Here is a 21,485-nt window from a genome sequence, read left to right on the forward strand (position 1 = left end):
TAGTGTTGTTAGTGACTCCCTAGTGTCGTTAGTGACCCCCTAGTGTCTCCCTAGTGTCTTTAGAGACTCCCTAGTGTCGTTAGTGACTCCCTAGTGTCTTCCTAGTGTCTTTAGTGACTCCCTAGTGTCTCTCTAGTGTCTTTAGTGTCTTTAGTGACTCCCTAGTGTCTCTCTAGTGTCTTTAGTGTCTTCCTAGTGTCTTTAGTGACTCCCTAGTGTCTCTCTAGTGTCTTTAGTGTCTTTAGTGACTCCCTAGTGTCTCTCTAGTGTCTTTAGTGTCTTCCTAGTGTCTTTAGTGACTCCCTAATGTCTCCCTAGTGTCTTTAGTGACTCCTTAGTGTCTCCCTTGTATCTTTAGTGACTCCCTAGTGTCTCCCTAGTGTCTTTAGTGACCCCCTAGTGTCTCTAGTGCCCCCCTAGTGTCTTTAGTGACCCCCTAGTGTCTTTAGTGACCCCCTAGTGTCTTTAGTGACCCCCTAGTGTCTTAAGTGACTCCCTAGTGTCATTAGTGAGCTCCTAGTGTCTTTAGTGACCCCCTAGTGTCTTTAGTGACTCCCTAGTGACTCCCTAGTGTCTTAAGTGAGCTCCTAGTGTCTTTAGTGACCCCCTAGTGTCTTTAGTGACCCCCTAGTGTCTTTAGTGACCCCCTAGTGTCTCTAGTGCCCCCCTAGTGTCTGTGTGCCCCCGTGTGCCCCGCGCGTGGCCCCCGTGGCCCACCTTGCACACGACGCAGCGGTAGAGCTGGCGCGCGTGGTTCTGCAGGTGGCGCGTGAGCGAGTGCGCGTGGCCGAAGCGCTTCCCGCACTGCGCGCACGCGTGCGGCAGCTTGCTGTTGGCGGACGACGCGCCGTGCGAGTGGCTATGGACCCCCGGCTGTCTGGACTGTGGACCCCTAGTGTCTTTAGTGACCCCCTAGTGTCTCCCTAGTGTCTTTAGTGACTCCCTACTGTCTCCCTTGTATCTTTAGTGACCCCCTAGTGTCTTTAGTGACCCCCAAGTGTCTTTAGTGACACCCAAGTGTCTTTAGTGACTCCCTAGTGTCTTTAGTGACCCCCTAGTGTCTTTAGTGACCCCCTAGTGTCTCCCTTGTGTCTTTAGTGACCCCCTAGTGTCTTCCTTGTGACTTTAGTGACCCCCTAGTGTCTGTCTTGTATCTTTAGTGACCCCCTAGTGACTCCCTTGTGACTTTAGTGACCCCCTAGTGTCTGTCTTGTATCTTTAGTGACCCCCTAGTGACTCCCTTGTGACTTTAGTGACCCCCTAGTGTCTGTCTTGTATCTTTAGTGACCCCCTAGTGTCTGTCTTGTATCTTTAGTGACCCCCTAGTGACTCCCTTGTGACTTTAGTGACCCCCTAGTGTCTGTCTTGTATCTTTAGTGACCCCCTAGTGACTCCCTTGTGACTTTAGTGACCCCCTAGTGTCTGTCTTGTATCTTTAGTGACCCCCTAGTGTCTGTCTTGTATCTTTAGTGACCCCCTAGTGTCTGTCTTGTATCTTTAGTGACCCCCTAGTGTCTGTCTTGTGTCTTTAGTGACCCCCTAGTGTCTCCCTTGTATCTTTAGTGCCCCCCTAGTGTCTCTAGTGCCCCCCTAGTGTCTCTAGTGCCCCCCTAGTGTCTGTGTGCCCCCGTGTGCCCCGCGCGTGGCCCCCGTGGCCCACCTTGCACACGACGCAGCGGTAGAGCTGGCGCGCGTGGTTCTGCAGGTGGCGCGTGAGCGAGTGCGCGTGGCCGAAGCGCTTCCCGCACTGCGCGCACGCGTGCGGCAGCTTGCTGTTGGCGGACGACGCGCCGTGCGAGTGGCTATGGACCCCCGGCTGTCTGGACTGTGGACCCCTAGTGTCTTTAGTGACCCCCTAGTGTCTGTGTGCCCCCGTGTGCCCCGCGCGTGGCCCCCGTGGCCCACCTTGCACACGACGCAGCGGTAGAGCTGGCGCGCGTGGTTCTGCAGGTGGCGCGTGAGCGAGTGCGCGTGGCCGAAGCGCTTCCCGCACTGCGCGCACGCGTGCGGCAGCTTGCTGTTGGCGGACGACGCGCCGTGCGAGTGGCTATGGACCCCCGGCTGTCTGGACTGTGGACCCCTAGTGTCTTTAGTGACCCCCTAGTGTCTCCCTAGTGTCTTTAGTGACTCCCTACTGTCTCCCTTGTATCTTTAGTGACCCCCTAGTGTCTTTAGTGACCCCCAAGTGTCTTTAGTGACACCCAAGTGTCTTTAGTGACTCCCTAGTGTCTTTAGTGACCCCCTAGTGTCTTTAGTGACCCCCTAGTGTCTCCCTTGTGTCTTTAGTGACCCCCTAGTGTCTTCCTTGTGACTTTAGTGACCCCCTAGTGTCTGTCTTGTATCTTTAGTGACCCCCTAGTGACTCCCTTGTGACTTTAGTGACCCCCTAGTGTCTGTCTTGTATCTTTAGTGACCCCCTAGTGACTCCCTTGTGACTTTAGTGACCCCCTAGTGTCTGTCTTGTATCTTTAGTGACCCCCTAGTGTCTGTCTTGTATCTTTAGTGACCCCCTAGTGACTCCCTTGTGACTTTAGTGACCCCCTAGTGTCTGTCTTGTATCTTTAGTGACCCCCTAGTGACTCCCTTGTGACTTTAGTGACCCCCTAGTGTCTGTCTTGTATCTTTAGTGACCCCCTAGTGACTCCCTTGTGACTTTAGTGACCCCCTAGTGTCTGTCTTGTATCTTTAGTGACCCCCTAGTGTCTGTCTTGTATCTTTAGTGACCCCCTAGTGACTCCCTTGTGACTTTAGTGACCCCCTAGTGTCTGTCTTGTATCTTTAGTGACCCCCTAGTGACTCCCTTGTGACTTTAGTGACCCCCTAGTGTCTGTCTTGTATCTTTAGTGACCCCCTAGTGTCTGTCTTGTATCTTTAGTGACCCCCTAGTGTCTCCCTTGTGTCTTTAGTGACCCCCTAGTGTCTCCCTTGTGTCTTTAGTGACCCCCTAGTGTCTCCCTTGTATCTTTAGTGCCCCCCTAGTGTCTCTAGTGCCCCCCTAGTGTCTCTAGTGCCCCCCTAGTGTCTGTGTGCCCCCGTGTGCCCCGCGCGTGGCCCCCGTGGCCCACCTTGCACACGACGCAGCGGTAGAGCTGGCGCGCGTGGTTCTGCAGGTGGCGCGTGAGCGAGTGCGCGTGGCCGAAGCGCTTCCCGCACTGCGCGCACGCGTGCGGCAGCTTGCTGTTGGCGGACGACGCGCCGTGCGAGTGGCTATGGACCCCCGGCTGTCTGGACTGTGGACCCCTAGTGTCTTTAGTGACCCCCTAGTGTCTCCCTAGTGTCTTTAGTGACTCCCTACTGTCTCCCTTGTATCTTTAGTGACCCCCTAGTGTCTTTAGTGACCCCCTAGTGTCTCTAGTGCCCCCCTAGTGTCTCTAGTGCCCCCCTAGTGTCTCTAGTGCCCCCCTAGTGTCTCTAGTGCCCCCCTAGTGTCTGTGTGCCCCCGTGTGCCCCGCGCGTGGCCCCCGTGGCCCACCTTGCACACGACGCAGCGGTAGAGCTGGCGCGCGTGGTTCTGCAGGTGGCGCGTGAGCGAGTGCGCGTGGCCGAAGCGCTTCCCGCACTGCGCGCACGCGTGCGGCAGCTTGCTGTTGGCGGACGACGCGCCGTGCGAGTGGCTATGGACCCCCGGCTGTCTGGACTGTGGACCCCTAGTGTCTTTAGTGACCCCCTAGTGTCTCCCTAGTGTCTTTAGTGACTCCCTACTGTCTCCCTTGTATCTTTAGTGACCCCCTAGTGTCTCTAGTGCCCCCCTAGTGTCTCTAGTGCCCCCCTAGTGTCTCTAGTGCCCCCCTAGTGTCTCTAGTGCCCCCCTAGTGTCTGTGTGCCCCCGTGTGCCCCGCGCGTGGCCCCCGTGGCCCACCTTGCACACGACGCAGCGGTAGAGCTGGCGCGCGTGGTTCTGCAGGTGGCGCGTGAGCGAGTGCGCGTGGCCGAAGCGCTTCCCGCACTGCGCGCACGCGTGCGGCAGCTTGCTGTTGGCGGACGACGCGCCGTGCGAGTGGCTATGGACCCCCGGCTGTCTGGACTGTGGACCCCTAGTGTCTGTGTGCCCCCCTAGTGTCTTTAGTGACCCCCTAGTGTCTTTAGTGACCCCCTAGTGTCTTTAGTGACCCCCTAGTGTCTTTAGTGACCCCCTCGTGTCTCTAGTGCCCCCCTAGTGTCTCTAGTGCCCCCCTAGTGTCTGTGTGCCCCCGTGTGCCCCGCGCGTGGCCCCCGTGGCCCACCTTGCACACGACGCAGCGGTAGAGCTGGCGCGCGTGGTTCTGCAGGTGGCGCGTGAGCGAGTGCGCGTGGCCGAAGCGCTTCCCGCACTGCGCGCACGCGTGCGGCAGCTTGCTGTTGGCGGACGACGCGCCGTGCGCGCACGCGCGGTGCCGGCGCAGCTGGTCGTAGCGCGCGAACATTGCGCCGCAGTCGGCGCAGCGGCCTGCGTGATAAAGAAAATTCAAATTCAATTTATTTGTTAGAAACAGGTAACAAAGGACAATGGGCAAAATGGTACCCGGCTCCAATAGATATGTGTCTAGTATCGTTTGAAAGGTCTTACCAAGATGAACAACTTTTACTATGACCACCAGCTTCAGATCTGGTTGTGTACGAAGATATACATACTTTTTTGCAGAATGGTACCCGGCTCCAATAGTTATGTTTGTAGTGTCATTTTAAAGGTCTTACCAAGATGAACAACATTTACTATGGCCACCAGCCTCAGATCTGGTTGCGTTCGAAGATAAAGATACTTTTTGTGTAACCTAAGTATCATACAGTATGGAAGGCAGACGCGCTCGGGGCAGGGCACCGACGAGATGGTCGGACGCGGTGAGGAAGACGGTGGGCGGGAGTTTGCATCGTGCGGTCCACACAGCTTATGACCGCAGTCTGTGGAGGAACACTATCTGTGGTCGCGATCCTCATCAGTGAGGGACCGAGGAAGAAGAAGAAGAAGTATCATACGTGTCCATCGTATGGTACTTGGGTTATGCGAGGCAGGAAGGGTTTACTGCTCCAGCATCCTTCCTTAACTCTATAATTATTGATGGGGATAATTGTGAAATAAATATTTTTATTTAAAGAAGTACTACCCCCTTATTAATAAAAAGTTACACCTAGGAAGAACCTTGGATTAAAATGACATTTCCATACCAAATAACAATTTAAGCCAGAGTTCAACAAGGGTGTAACTTTTATTAATAAAGGGGTTAAAGTTTTATTACTTCTTAAGGGTTTTATTATGGGTTGCTAAAGCGAATAAACCCACAAGACCCAATAAGTCCACCCACAAGATGGACCGACGACCTCATAAAGGTAGCGGGAAGGCGCTGGATGCAGGCCGCCACCAACCGGCCATTGTGGAAATCATTGGGGGAGGCCTATGTTCAACTGGACGTCCTATGGCTAAAATGATCATGATGATGATGATGAAAGCGAATAAAGGGCTAATAGCTTGGGTAGTTCATCGTAGGTATAATCCTTTCCTTTTCAATGCTTCTTTTAGTTATATTAATAGATTGTAGTCATAATACATACTCGTATACATGGATGATTGTGTTATACTTTCATTATAATACTTAGTGGAATTACTGCTTTCAAAACGTGAATTAGAACTGGCCCCATAGCAGACATTTTCCTACATCTAAAGGCCTTTTAAAATATATATTGGTTATGGCTATTGGAGCGGGTACCACTTTCCATACATTTGTGCCCATCATCCTTAAGTCCATGTTTCGCTATCATCTTAGTATGCAATAAAGAAAGATTACAATTAATTACAGTCACGATTTTCATATTCAGTTACAGAGTAAAAGGTTTTTTGTAGCAACCAGGTATGTAAATCCTTCTTAAATTGTTCTAGTGGAAGGAGTTTAATGTTCAATGACAACCTATTATATTATATTTTTATGCCAATATGATAACAATTATTTTGACAGTTTCAGTATGGAAAATATGTCAAAATGACAAGTTTATTCTTCGGTAAGTTATCTGACGGTTGAAAAATCAGCCCTTAATCTTGGTTAAACTACTGTGGAACAAAATATTATGTAACTAGTTTTAAATAAATAAAAAAAGAAAAGGCCACAAATGTACTAGTACTCTAATCCAATAGTAATTTACATCACACTTCGCAGCGGACTGTCTTAGAGCCTAGAGGACCCCTAAATAGTCTGGGGTATCTATCGACCCCCGAAGTCTGGGGTCATTGGACCCCCGAGGAATCTGGGGTGTGTATGGACTCCCAATCTAGTGTCTATGGGCCCCTGTGGACTCCAGCTACTTGAGGAATCTGGACCCCCAAACATTCTGAAGTATCCACGAACCCCCTAATAGTCTGAAGTGTCTATGGTATGGACCCCAACCAGTTTAGAATTGCTATGGACCCCCGACCAGTTCAGAATGGCTATGGACCCCAGTTACATGAGGAGACTGGACCCCCGAGCATTCTTGAGTATCCATGGACCTCCTAACAGTCTGAAGTGTCTATGGTATGGACCCCAACCAGTTTAGAATTGCTATGGACCCCCGACCAGTTTAGAATGGCTATGGACCTCAGTTACATGAGGAGACTGGACCCCCGAGCATTCTGGGGTATCCATGAACCCCCTAACAGTCTGAAGTGTCTATGGTATGGACCCCAACCAGTTTATAATTGCTATGGACCCCCGACCAGTTTAGAATGGCTATGGACCCCCGACCAGTTTAGAATGGCTATGGACCCCAGTTACATGAGGAGACTGGACCCCCGAGCATTCTTGAGTATCCATGGACCCCCTAACAGTCTGAAGTGTCTATGGTATGGACCCCAACCAGTGTAGAATTGCTATGGACCCCCGACCAGTTTAGAATGGCTATGGACCCAAGTTACATGAGGAGACTGGACCCCCGAGCATTCTGGGGTCCATGAACCCCCTAACAGTCTGAAGTGTCTATGGTATGGACCCCAACCAGTTTATAATTGCTATGGACCCCCGACCAGTTTAGAATGGCTATGGACCCCAGTTACATGAGGAGACTGGACCCCCGAGCATTCTTGAGTATCCATGGACCCCCTAACAGTCTGAAGTGTCTATGGTATGGACCCCAACCAGTTTATAATTGCTATGGACCCCCGACCAGTTTAGAATGGCTATGGACCCCAGTTACATGAGGAGACTGGACCCCCGAGCATTCTTGAGTATCCATGGACCCCCTAACAGTCTGAAGTGTCTATGGTATGGACCCCAACCAGTGTAGAATTGCTATGGACCCCCGACCAGTTTAGAATGGCTATGGACCCCAGTTACATGAGGAGACTGGACCCCCGAGCATTCTTGAGTATCCATGGACCCCCTAACAGTCTGAAGTGTCTATGGTATGGACCCCTGTAAACCCCAGTTACACCCCAGGAACCCCCTAACAGTCTGAAGTAGTCTGGGGTGTATATGGACCCCTATGGACCCCTGTATACATACCGGCTCGCTCATCGGGCGTGTGCGCTCGATCATGCGCCGCTAATTCTGCATCATCTTCGAAACACTTGCGGCACACTTCGCAGCGAACCGTCATGGATCCGCGGTGGGCCTCCGCTCTGAAATAAGAAAGGTCAGTTCCAGAATGGGTCACGAAAATTTTAAAAACATTTCCCGGTTTTTCAAAAAGCCCAATCTAACTCTGAAAACCTATCTTGTCGAAAATATAACTCTATGAAAACCTGACTTGTCGAAAACCTAACTCTGAAAACCTAATTCGTCGAAACCTAACTCTTTGAAAACCTAACTTGTCAAAAACCTAACTCTGAAAACCTAATTCGTCGAAACCTAACTCTTAGAAAACCTAACTTGTCGAAAGCCTAACTTGTCGAAAACCTAACTCTAAAAACCTAACTTGTCGAAAACCTAACACTTTGAAAACTTAACTTGTCGGAAACCTGTTTGAAAACTTAACTTGTCGGAAACCTACCTCTTTGAAAACCTAACTTGTAAAAAACCTAACTCTGAAAACATAACTCTTTGAAAACCTAACTTGTCGAAAACCTAACTCTTTGAAAACCTAACTTGTCAAAAACCTAACTCTTTGAAAACCTAACTTGTCAAAAACCTAACTCTTTGAAAACTTAACTTGTCGGAAACCTGTTTGAAAACTTAACTTGTCGGAAACCTGTTTGAAAACTTAACTTGTCGGAAACCTCTTTGAAAACCTAACTTGTAAAAAACCTATCTCTGAAAACCTAGCTCTTTGAAAACCTAACTTGTCGAAAACCTAACTCTGAAAACCTAACTTGTCGAAAACCTAACTGAAAACCTGACTCTATGTAAACCTAACTCTTTGCTAACCTAACTTGTCGAAAACCTGACTCTTTGTAAACCTAACTTGTCGAAAACCTATCTCTGAAAACCTAACTTGTCGAAAACCTAACTGAAAACCTAACTTGTCGAAAACCTAACTCTTTAAAAACCTAACTTGTCGAAAACCTAACTCCTCTGAAAATCTAACTGGTCGAAAACCTAACTCTTTAAAAACCTAACTTGTCGAAAACCTAACTTGTCGAAAACCTAACTTGTCGTAAACCTAATTCTGAAAACCTGACTCTATGTAAACCTAACTCTGAAAACCTAACTTGTCAAAAACCTGTTTGAAAACCTAACTCTTTGAAAACCAACTTGTCGAAAACCCAACCTTGAAAACCTAACTTGTCGAAAACCCAACTCTTTGAAAACTTTTGATAACCTAATTCTTGGAAAACCTGAAACTTTTCTGCCCCAATAGTCAGCAATTCGATGATAAAGGACGAAGCACACTTATCAATCCGGAAACGGATCGTAACCGTATCAACTCGAGGCGGCGAACACACACTCTTATCCGCCTTAGCGCGTAAAAGGCGATGACAGCTCGCGAAAGGCGATACGGTGTTGATCCCTTTCCGAGTTGATAAGTCTGCTATGACCTTTAACCTAAAAACATGCTACAGAACTACACGAACTAGCGATTTGCATAACTTTAATACAAGAAACAAAAATAAACTTGCCGTTCCAAATTTCAGATTGCATAAGATTGGTAATTCATTTATGGGAAAATGTATTAAATTCTTTAATAATCCAAACTGTTGTAGAACTACCCATTCATAAATTCAAAGCACATATTAAAAGTACCATAATGAAAAATGGCTACTATACAGTCGATGATTATTTAAAAGATAAAAATGTTTGGGATGCGCAACTGCCTAGCTCGCATAAATATACTCAACATCAAATAAACCGCACCTTCCGCGACGCGAACTTTAACGATTTTCTTCTGACACAATCATGGTACCCCAACAATATTGGTGTTATTTGAAAGCCCAATAAATATCCTTAAAGAAAAACACATTTAATTTCTTAATAAATGATTAACATATACCATAAATGTGACTTGAAAAAATACCTCACTTTGGGCCCACCTATGGGATCAATTAGACCAATTTTTATGGTTATAAAATCAAATAATGATTTCACGTGTCCTCTTTAACAGATGGATAGCAATGAGGAAGATGTAAATCAAAATTTATTCCCCTTTTTCAGCCCTAACAAAAACTTTAAGCTAAAATAAGACTAACTGTGAAAAATTTTTGTTGATATCACGAAAATTGAATATTTTATAAGCAAATCAATATGGGAACGCGCGAAAACTGATAGCACCCCTGGAATACGGGCGATGACGTCACACCGCTCGTTGGACAACGACGGACGGGCGGAGCGGGTGCTAGCTGCGCTCTGTAAACTTATTTTCGTTCATTTCGATACATTTTTTATTTATATTAACCGTATCTGATGCCAACCAAATAATCTTCCGAAAGTAGATTTACTTATGGTTGCGGATACTTTCAGAAAACATGCAAAGTACCTATATTATTGCAGAAATCCAAGTGCTAAAACTTGCAAGGTAAGTGAACCTATTATTATGGATGCAATAAATAATTGAGTATTTAGTATTTACGCTTTTTGTAGTATTTGAGGTAGATTATAAAAGTTCTATCTAGTTTAAAAGTAAAAGTACTAGTGCTGTCAGTCAGATTGCTGTGGGTTATCGATAAAAAATAATACCCATCAATAATTTAGCAACGTTATGTCTTAATATTTTATTTTTACAGAGTTGGACGATCACGTCTAGTCGTACTAACTATCCAACTATCGAATTATGGACATAATGTAATACTCGTAGGGTAAGTTCATTTGAAAATACTATATCCGCAGTGTACAGTAAAAACAAGAGTTACTACACCTGAACACAAAGTTAGAGCTACGGCATATCATTGTACATTTGATTTGCTGAAGATAACGAATAAATTGGAAAATCTGGAATGCGGAGTTTGTGCAGCAAGCAATGAAGAATGCAAACATACAATGGCATTAATTGGTTTTAAGGTTATATGTATATGTTACGGTTAATGTGATAAATTGAAAATTATTAATAATAACCGGTTATTATGAATAATTCCCGACAGTCGCGGTGAAAGTGATAAATTAATCACATTTAACAGTGATTATTTAATAATTCAACCTTAATACTAACAAATTTCATAAAAGAGAACAACATCTTGTGTACGTGTTCGTGTACAGCCAAACTTTTGAACGTTTTGATATCATATATTAATATAATTTGGCAAAATGAATTTGGAATGTTTCTTGCATAATATTACTTTTCCATGATGCCTATAACATAATGTTTTGATTTAAAGTGAAAAATAGGTTAAGGTGCGGCGGGGGTGGCCCTTGGGCCACCCCTAAGCCGCCTATTTAGTTTTATACACACATATATGACCTCATATTAATCACATTTACCAAATCATGCGGTAATTATTCATAATAACCGGCGATTATTTATAATTTTCACATTTATCACTTTGACCGTAACATATAGACGTAGTGAAGATCCCGCTTGTACCGAAGTAGCGTGCTATTGGAGGAAACCAAAACTGTTGTGCAAGTTGGATCTCAGCTAAAATTTATTAAAGTCAAAGATGTGAACTATACAAGGCAGTATCAAAAATATATGTGTCAGTAGTACTACCACCATAACCATCTGACACAAAGATCAGTCCATCGGGCTTGATGATTTTTTTTGTTCACTTTAAAAGTTATTAGTATACACTTTGTAACTTTCTATGGAATCGGTGTACGATCATGAATCGGAAGTAAGGTACAGTATGTTTTTTCACAGTTAAAACTGGTTTCTAACTCTATCGAGGGTCGTCAACGTTTTTCCTGATTTTTATAGTTTGAGTCTGTTACGTCTTTCTTTTTCTGTTCTACTTGAATCTTCGTATCTCTCGTCTTTATTTCTATTGCAGATAACTCTATTCGGCGTACTAAGCTACGTGCCCTAGCTGCCCATTGCTATTTCAGCTTGCTAATCCGTCGGGCTATTAATCGTTTGTCTAAGGTAGACAATACTTGTCAACAATCGCGAGAATCAAGCTCCGAAACGAAACTGAGTAGGGCGCAGTTCGACATAAGCTTCATTTTGTTCGTATTCATCCGAATGCCTACCTGTTCCGATATATTCGATTAAGGACTTTGAGCATTGTGCCGAGGTCTTCCAGCAACTCTGCCATGAGTGCCATGACCACAATATCGTCAGCAACGGTAGCGATAATTAATATGGCACCGCTGGAGAGACTGCAGCACTGCCCAAGTTTCGATCGAATCGAAGGCCTTCTTCTCATATTCCACGAACGTCAAGCATAGTGGCAAGTTATACTCCTTCCTTAGTTTTCTGTATAACCTGCCGCAGCTCTGCCCCAGGCAGAAAGGTTCTGGAGTGGAGGCCACGTACCGGAAAACACAGCGTAGGACGTCCACCCACAAGGTGGACCGACGACCTGATAAAGATAGCAGGGAGGCGCTGGATGCAGGCCTCTACCAACTGTGCGATATTATGTGGAAGTTATTGGAGGAGGCTATGTTCAGCAGTGGACGTTCTGTGGCTGAGATGACGATGATGATGACGATAACTCTATTCTAGAGTATTATTATCTCTTTGACTTCTACAGGCGGATTGTCACAAGAATGAAAAGTATGTGTTAATACATTTTGTTCGTATAGATTTTTATCGATAACTCAAAGAAGCGACAACATTATTTTACCACCATAAAACATAGTCAATAACAAGGGCTAAAGTAGATAGAGAGTTTTTAGTATTGTCTTATTGTCTTTAAAGTTTCAAAGGATTCAATGTACTTTTTAAGTAACCCATCTGCGTGCGTGCCTCGTGTTTTGTTTCTCTATTTTTTGTCTACTGTTTCAAATAAAATGTCACTAAAATACTTTATAAAAAATTTGTAATGAAAAATATACAATGGTAGGTGTTTTGTCTTTAGGTAGGTACTCGCATTAAAATGATCTTTGCAGTAATATCGACTGGTTTTTGTAGATAACGCTTTCTCCCTTTTCGTTAACTTACACCATTTATGTATTTATCAGCTTTTCTTAGCTTTAAAAGTAATTTTCTGGGGCACTAACCATTGTATTAGTATAAAAGGGTTACTATACAATATCTGCATGGTATTTTTTACTCCATAATTCTATAAAACTCGAAATGACTGTACGAGTCTATGAGCGCGCTAAGGAGCAATGCCATCCCGGCGGAGGTAACGGGCGGTGTGACGTCACGCGCTAAACGGTCAAGTGCGAGTGGATTTTTAAAACATCCAACTCTGAATGCCCATAGAAAATTCAGTTTTTGAGATATCGAAAAAATTCTTTCACTAATATTTTTTATATTTTATGTTTCATCTTTTTACATTATAAAATAATTACACTCATCTTCCTCATTAAACCCAACTTAACAGTTTTATAGCCATAAAAGTTGGCTCTAGCGTAACTACCTATTTTTTGAAGAAGTGACTCTGGATCCTGCTAAAGACACATTTTTGATTTAAAAACCTTTCCTTTAATGAAATGAAGGTTAGAACTAGGCTTTTAAATGGTACCAATATTGGTGGGAAGTGGGGATGCATACGTTTGAAAATGCTTGTCGCGGGAGGTGCGATTTATTTGACGTCGAGTGTATTTATAACAATGTATATTTTAAAGCATGTAAACCTTTGAAAAAGAGGCTGACATTACTGACTGAGTTTCTTGCGCTGCTTCTTCTCAGCACTGGCCCATTTATTGTCCTGAAGCAGTGGTAGGGTGTAATAGTGTTGTGGGATATGATACTCAACCACAATAAGGAAGCTAGATGTTAGTGCTTCCTTCCGAGCGGGTGTTATGCTCGGGGACCAAGGTCCAATTTACACCATCTTGATTTGTCTATATGTACTTGGCAGGGTAGAAAACTCCGTCACCGCGATGCAGGTTTGTATGAGCGGCGGAGTGTGCCATAGTGCAGTCGTAACAGCGCCATCTGTTGGTACAGGTTTGTAGTGGCGTATCTTAGATGTCGCCACAGTGCTTTTTAAAGCCTATTTGCAGAAATGAATGAGTTTTTCAACCGACTTCAAAAAAGGAGGAGGTTCTCAATTCGACCCGTATGTTTTTTTTTTCTATGTTTGTTACGCGATAACTCCGCCAATTATGAACCGATTTGAACAAATCTTTTTTCGGCGTATAGGTAATACCTCAAGGGTGGTCCCATTTAAATTTAATAATAGAAAAAACAACCCCCAAGGGTGGAAAATTGGGGATGAACATTTTTATACGCAATATCTCCGCCGATTATAAATCAATTTGAACGATTATTTTTTTGTTGAATAGGTATTATCAAAAGGGTGGTTTCATGCGAATTTGAAGAAAATATTTCACCCCCAAGGGTGGAAAATTGGGGATGAACTTTTTTATACGCAATATTTTTAATTTTTAGTTTTTTTTTGTGTTCACGCATTTGAAGTCGGTTTTTTTTTTTTTTAAAGTTAATTATATGAGTTTTTTTTATACTAACTTGTGCTCCCAGAGCTTCTCGCGGCGGCTGAAGGTCTCGCTGCAACAGTCACACTCGTAGCGCTCGGACGAGCGCGTCCGGGCTCGTGAGTTCGCGCCACCGCGGTTCTGATGGATGCGTCTGTGGATTCTGTGGAAGAAATTGTGGTAATTAATAATGAAGATGTATCCAGTTTTTTTCTATTAATAAAACGGCTTATTCCACCATTCCCCGTTGACATAAAATTAAAATAAAATAAAATTCATTTATTTTTGCAAATAGGCTTTAAAAAAGCACTTTTACACGTCCCAATATTAACCCTACCACTGCTTCAGGACAATAAATGGGCCAGTGCTAAGAAGCAGCGCAAGAAACTCAGTCACTATTCCCGTTATATTAGGTTTTTATTTTGAACGTAATATGGATTAATGAACTCATTAATAAACGTCGCGTTAAGACCCGTGTCTTACTATTTTAAATGAACTTTTTAGTTCATTATTCCCCATTATAAGTTCCAATTGGCGTTAACGGGGAAAAGTGAACAAAAAGTTCACTAATCCCCGTTGACGGGGATTGTCAACGGGGAATAGTGGAATAAGCCAATAAAACCAATAATATTTGTGAAAGAATCATGAAAATATGTATATTTTATCTACAAATAATGAAGTTACAGGGCCCTAAAAATGCGCATAACAAATATTTCGGATAGCTAGGAGTAGGATAGAAGCATGGATAGTAAGTGGTAGGGTAGGAAAGTTATAAGGCAGAAGTAGGTCATACATAGGGTAGGAAGTATGGTAGGCACAGGATAGGAGTATAGTCAGATATGATTCTATCCTAACACTCACTTGAGCGTGACCCTAGTAGAGTACCACTTGCAACATATTATGTGACTCTGGAAGCTTTTATCGGCCAACTCGTCGCTCTCGCTGATCTCGTCGTGCTCGAGTAGTATATGATAGCAGGGAGTAGGATAGGGTAGCAGGGATTAGGATACGGTAGAACGTAGCATAGGATAGTAGGAAGTAGGATAGGAGAGTGGGATGTAGGGTAGAAAGTAGGATAGGATAAACAGAAGTAGGATAGGATCGCAGGGAGTAGGATAGGATAGCAGGAAGTAGGAGAGGATAGTAGGAAGCAGAATAGTATAGTAAGAAGTAACATAGGATAGAAGGAAGTAGGATAGTGTAGTAGAACGTAGCGTAGGTTAATAGGACGTAGGATAGGATAGTAGGATAGAACAGTAAGATAGTAGATAGGATAGTAAGAAGTAGGAGAGGATAGTAGGATAGCTGGAAGTAAGATAGCTAAGAGTAGGATAGGATAGCAGCAAGTAGGAGAGGATAGCAGGGAGTAGGATAGGATAGTAAGCTAAGATTAATACTCACTTGAGCGTAACCCGTGTAGAGTACCACTTCCGACATATGTGACACTGGAAGCTCTTGTCGGCCGACTCGTTGTCGCTCTCGCTGATCTCGTCGTGCTCGCTCGCGCGGGGCATCGAACCCGGGTCGCCCGCGCGCTCCGGGACAGGTTACTGTAGGGTCTTAGGGCGAAGGGTAGGGAGCAGGATAGTAGGATAGGATAGTAAGAAGTAACATAGGATAGCTGGGATAAGGATAGTGTAGTCGAACGTAGCGTAGGTAAGTAGGAAGTCACAAGAAGGTCACACGCAGGGGCTTAAGGCGGAGGGTAGATAGATAGGGAGCAGGATAGCACGGAGTAGGAGAGAACAGTAGGATAACTGAGAGTAAGGATAGAATAGGAATATAGGACAGCTGGAAGTAACATAGTACAGCTGGGTGTAATATAGGACGATTGGGGGTAAGATATGACAGCTGGGAATAGGATAGGACAGTAGGATAGGATAGCAAGGAGTAGGATAGGATAGTGGGACGTAGGATAGGATAGGATAGTAGAAAGTAGGATAGGATAGTAAGATAGCTGGGAGTAGGATAGATAGTAGATAGGATAGTAGCAAGTAGGAGAGGATAGTAGGAAGCTGGAAGTAGGATAGCTAAAAGTAGGATAGGATAGCAAGGAGTAGGATAGGATAGCAAGTAGTAGGATAGGATAGTGAGACGTAGGATAGGAGAGTAGCAAGAAGGATAGGACAGTAGCAAGCAGGATAGGATAGTACCATTTAGGATATGGTAGTGCGACAAAGGGTAGGAAGTAGGATAGTAATAAGATATGATTATATTTTAGTACTTACTTAAGGGTAACCCTAGTAGAGTACCACTTCCGACATATGTGACACTGGAAGCTCTTGTCGGCCGACTCGTTGTCGCTCTCGCTGATCTCGTCGTGCTCGCTCGCGCGGGGCATCGAACCCGGGTCGCCCGCGCGCTCCGGGTCGGAATCCGACGCGTCCGACTGGTTGCCACCGCTGTATGACCACGCGCCGAACGATCTGGAAGGATTTTGTTAGGTTAGTAATTTGTATGTTGCTCCGAAACTAGTGGACCGATTGGAAAAATTTTTTGCCATTAGAATCTCTGATGAACTTGTTTTTTTTATTGGCGGTACGAAGTTCGCCGAGTCAGCTAGTAGGAATGGAAAAATGGTGTATAACATCTTTTGTGCTGTGGAGATATAAATAGGGAATATATCTTACTAATATTATAAATGCGAAAGTTTGGATGTCTGGATGTTTGTTACTGTTTCACCCAAAAACTACAGAACGGATTTTGTTGACACTTTACAGTATTATTGTTTATAACCCAGAATAAAATACCTATAGCCTACAGTAGGCGCGCGAGTTCATGTCCATCGGGGCCTTACTTACTTACTTATTTACTTATACTTACTAATAAGTTGCAAAAAATATGGAATAAGTAGATAAGGTTGACCTACTTAATTGGTAATAATTATCGATATCGACATTAGCATAATTAGTTAGGTAACAGCACTACCGCATTCCTCAGGATGGACATGAACTCGCGCGCCTACTGTATAATTTATGATGATATGTGACATGTGAAACTAAATTTCACGCGGGTGAAGCCGCGTGCAAAAGCTAGTAAATTATAAATTATCGAGTGGTCCGGCTCAAAAACTGAACTCCGACAAACGTTACTTCGACATTACGTTACTCCGACACTACTGAATATCGACATGACTTTACTTCGACACTACACTACTTAGACAAAGGCGAATATCCTTTGTCGGAGTAGTGTAGTGTCAAAGTAAAGTCATGTCGATATTCAGAAATGTCGGAGTAACGTAATGTCGAAGTAAAGTTTGTCGGAGTTTACTTAGGTAGCCCTCAATTGTACCTGTCTCAATAATTGTACCTGTCCAAATTGTAACTTTGCGGGTAGTAGCTGTCCGGGTTACACTCGTCAGAGCTGTCCAGATTCAATGTCTGAACTCGTACCACTCGAACTATTACTGTCCGGATATAAACTAGCGACTTACGGATGCGGGCTGTCCGGATACCTGCCCGAATTCGAACTATCCAAAAATTCACTAGTGGTATAGTCTGGTCTGTGTATCTGGTATCGCTCGCGCGTAATTATGTTGCTGTCGCGCTCGCACACTCACTGCGGGCGCCCGTCGCACAGTCGCGACAGCAATATAATTACGCGCGAGCGATAAGGATGGGTAACTTGGGGTCATTGGACAATATTCTACGTGCTCGCTTCTAAGTATTCGACGAATCGGAACTGTCCGGGCTGCTCGGATTCGAGCTGTCCGAGCGGTCCGGATAGGTGTCCGGATTGCAATGAAACACTCACTGGTCGTCCTTAAGAGATGTGTTGTTCTGCGGCGGCGGTTCAGTCTTGGGCGCCTCGTCGTCGGACGAATTGGAACTGTCCGAACTAAAACCGTTGAAACCCGTTGTGTGATTTTCAATGTCCGAATAGTACCTATCTGAATTGTACCTGTCCGCATTGTAACTTTGCGGGTAGTAGCTGTCCGGGTTACACTCGTCAGAGCTGTCCAGATTTAATGTCTGAACTCGTACCACTTAAAGTCAAAGTCAAAGTCAAAATTTCTTTATTTGTTTAGACTAATAAATAGTTCTTACAAATCGTCATTTTGCTCTTAAGGAGCCTCTACATGTCTCATAATCTTTTTACCCTACCAGCGCTTCGAGACCAACATTTGGCAAGTGCTGAGAAGCGCCGCAACAAACTCAGTCACCACTGTCTGCCGGTTAATATAAATAAATAGAAAAAGCAGTAGTAGGCACATTTGATTCAGGAGCAGTTCACTGAATTTACCACAAATTATAACTGTCCGAATATAAACTAGCGACTCACTTGTCGTTTTCCAGAGATGTTGTTCGGGCTGTCCGGATACCTGTCCGAATTCGAACTATCCAAAAAATCACTAGTGGTATAGTCTGGTCTGTGAGCACGTAGAATTTTGTCCAATGACCCTAAGCTATCCGTCCTTATCGCTCGCGCGTAATCATGTTGCTGTCGCGCTCGCACACTCACTGCGGGCGCCCGTCGCACAGTCGCGACAGGAATATAATTACGCGCGAGCGATAAGGATGGGTAGCTTGGGGTCATTGGACAATATTCTACGTGCTCGCTTCGAAGTATTCGACGAATCGGAACTACAGTCCGAGCTGCTCGGATTCGAGCTGTCCGGGCGGTCCGGATAGGTGTCCGAATTGCAATGAAACACTCACTGGTCGTCTTCAATAGATGTGTTGTTCTGCGGCGGCGGTTCAGTCTTGGGCGCCTCGTCGTCGGACGAATCGGAACTGTCCGAAGAGCTGGAACTGCCGGAACTGGAGCCTGAACTAGAGCCAGAGCTGGAACTGCCTGTAAGAAGAATGGAGAAGATTGTGAGAAATACGAAAGTACAAGACTAGGTGGACCGACGATCTGGTGAAGGTCGCGGGAGGTTCCTGGATGCAGGCGGCGTAGAACCGGTCTTTGTGGAAAACCTTGTCCAGCAGTGGACGTGTTTTGGCTGATACGAACGGTGTAAGACATCCTTATAAGTCTTTGTTTGATTAAAAACCGACCAAACCGCTTGTGTAAAAATTCCATTAAGTCACACTGTTAGAATAGATCTGGCGTTTGACTAAGTCAGTGCCTGCGGTATGGGAGCGGCGATGAGTGATGTAGTGATGTCAAACGTCAGCGAGACTTCAGATGTGCTTCAGACTTGTATCGCAAAATATAACAGAAGGTAAACTCATGTATGTACTTCGCTTCGCATACCTGCGCTCGGCCGTTGCACTAGGGTTGTCTTGTCACGTGTTGCGTTAATTTCGTTATGATAGAAAAATGAAACTTTTAATACTATGGAAGAAAGACAATAACAGATATCCACATTATCGACGTATAATTATGTAGTTATGTTTAGTACGTTATTATTATAGTAATAGTTTGCAAACAAATACACGAGAAGGAAGTAGTATCACGTAGTATGTAGTTGGGTGGTTGACACTATTATCCAATAATTCCTAAAACCTCTTTAAAACACTTCGATATTCCTAATAATTGAGTTGGCTTTCAATTTGTCAACGTTAAGCGAACTATTGAAATACAAATAAATACCTTACTTACCTCCCGGAATCAATTGGTAGTTTAAAAAACGAAAATTTAGTTTTTAATGTTGAGTGTAAGTAACCATCTACTTAACAAATGTTATAATACCCCTTTTTTGTTTTTCACTCATTTTCGCACAAAAATAATAATTTCACAAACGCGTGAGCAGCGTCACTCAAGCGAACGCAGTCGCGCCTCGCATTCGTCCGAGACAGTCTTGATAACGCGTACGTGAGCGGTGTCTATGTGTGCGTGGCTCGAGCGCGCTTAGTATGGAGTTTACCTTCTGTTATATTTTGTGCTTGTATGCTCTGTCACGTCATGTCACCCGTCCCGTGCCGCTCCCATAATACCTCAAGCACTGACTCAGTTATGCATATGCACTAAGCTTATAATAAAGAATCTGACTACTAAGTTTGCTAAATGCATACTAAAGCCTGGTCCGTGAGCACGTAGAAACTTGTCCAATGACCCCAAGCTACCCATCCTTATCGCTCGCGCGTAGTAATGTTGCTGTCGCGCTCGCACACTCACTGCGGGCGCGCGTCGCACAGTCGCGACAGCAATATAATTACGCGCGAGCGATAAGGATGGGTAGCTTTGGGGTCATTGGAAAAGTTTCTACGTGCTCACGGACCAGGCTTTACCCAATAACATTCTCGTGTCAGTTTTTAAAAAAACTCCACCGAGACGGCTTGACCGATTCTTGGGCCCAGAACAGACGGTGAAACGCAACTGCAACGAAACTGCAACTGCTAGTTACTTTTGAGTTGCATCTAAGTCTCTACCATAGCGTCCGTTGAGAGACCACACATGACGCGACCAGTTTGAAACTTTCAGTTTCAGTTTCATTCATCAGAATCATCACAAAGTTGCAGTTACGTTGCAGTTGCGTTTCACAGTATGTTCTGGGCCTTAGTGTGTAACACACTTTTTTCATTAAATACCGTGTATATGTATTCAATAAGGTGATTAATGATAAGGGTTTTTCACGAGCACAGCTATTATCTAAAATAATTGTATGTTAACTAGGCGAAAAAGTCTTTGTAGTGCATAAAAGCTTTTACAATAAATAAATAAATGGTGAATTTGAATTATTACTTACCAGATCCAGAACTGCTGCTATCGGAATCCGAATTGGAGCTGTCTTCCAGCTTCTCAACTCTTGTGTCAAGCTCTTTCACTGATGCGTTACCTGGAAACAATATTATAAATCGTATATTATTCTGTGACGAGAAGTAAAGATTAGGTTTCATTTGTATGGGGACAAGTGACAAGTATTGAGGGGACAAGTGACAATTGTTATGGGGACCAGTGACAAGTGTTATGGGGACAAGTGACAAGTGTTGTGGGGACAAGTGCCAAGTATTAAGGGGACAAGTAACAAGTATTAAGGAGACAAGTGACAAGTGTTATGGGGACAAGTGACGTGTTATGGGGACAAGTGACAAGTATTAAGGGGACAAGTGACAAGTGTTATGGGGACAAGTGACGTGTTATGGGGACAAGTGACAAGTGTTATGGGGACAAATGACAAGTGTTATGGGGACAAGTGACAACTGTTATGGGGACAAGTGCAAGTGTTGTGGGGACAAGTGCCAAGTATTAAGGGGACAAGTGACAAGTGTTATGGGGACAAGTGACAAGTGTTATGGATACAAGGGGATAAGTGACAAATGTTATGGGGACAAGTGACAAGAGAAGTATTACAGGGACAAGTGACAAGTGTTATGGAAACAAGTGTCTAGACGTCTAGAGTATAAGGGGACATGTGACGATATTTTGGACACAAGGGGATAAGATAAGTGACAAATGTTATGGGGACAAGTGACAAGTATAAGGGGACAAGTGACAAGTTTTGTGGGGACAAGTGACAAGGGGACAAAGTACAACCGTTACCTTCGGAACTCCTCACGGAGAGAACCTCGTCATCGTCGCGAATCCGCTGCGTTTGCTCCGACAGCGGTTTCTTAAAGTTTGCGGGTAGCAGGTGCGCTTCGAATAAGTCATCCTGGTACAAAGAAACTTCATATAAGTCATCCTGGTACAAAAAATTAAAGATATAGACGGAAGATCAAGTTCAAAACGATGAAAGGTACC

General features: G+C 44.5%; 1 protein-coding gene across 1 annotated transcript in view; it reads right to left on the bottom strand.

Moving 5' to 3' along the window:
* Window positions 1-21,485, bottom strand: part of LOC135085358 (nucleolar protein dao-5-like) — a 58,916-nt gene that overhangs the window by 10,535 nt on the left and 26,896 nt on the right. Inside the window, exons 12-18 of the mRNA XM_063980148.1 lie at window positions 21,285-21,396; window positions 20,491-20,580; window positions 18,515-18,650; window positions 16,085-16,282; window positions 13,891-14,019; window positions 7,446-7,561; window positions 4,224-4,426 (exon numbers count right to left, since the gene is read on the bottom strand). Of these exons, the coding sequence (XP_063836218.1) occupies window positions 4,224-4,426; window positions 7,446-7,561; window positions 13,891-14,019; window positions 16,085-16,282; window positions 18,515-18,650; window positions 20,491-20,580; window positions 21,285-21,396 (984 nt within the window). The remainder of the gene's footprint in view (window positions 1-4,223; window positions 4,427-7,445; window positions 7,562-13,890; window positions 14,020-16,084; window positions 16,283-18,514; window positions 18,651-20,490; window positions 20,581-21,284; window positions 21,397-21,485) is intronic.

Source organism: Ostrinia nubilalis, chromosome 28 (assembly GCF_963855985.1).
Source record: "Ostrinia nubilalis chromosome 28, ilOstNubi1.1, whole genome shotgun sequence".
Classification (NCBI taxonomy): domain Eukaryota; kingdom Metazoa; phylum Arthropoda; class Insecta; order Lepidoptera; family Crambidae; genus Ostrinia; species Ostrinia nubilalis.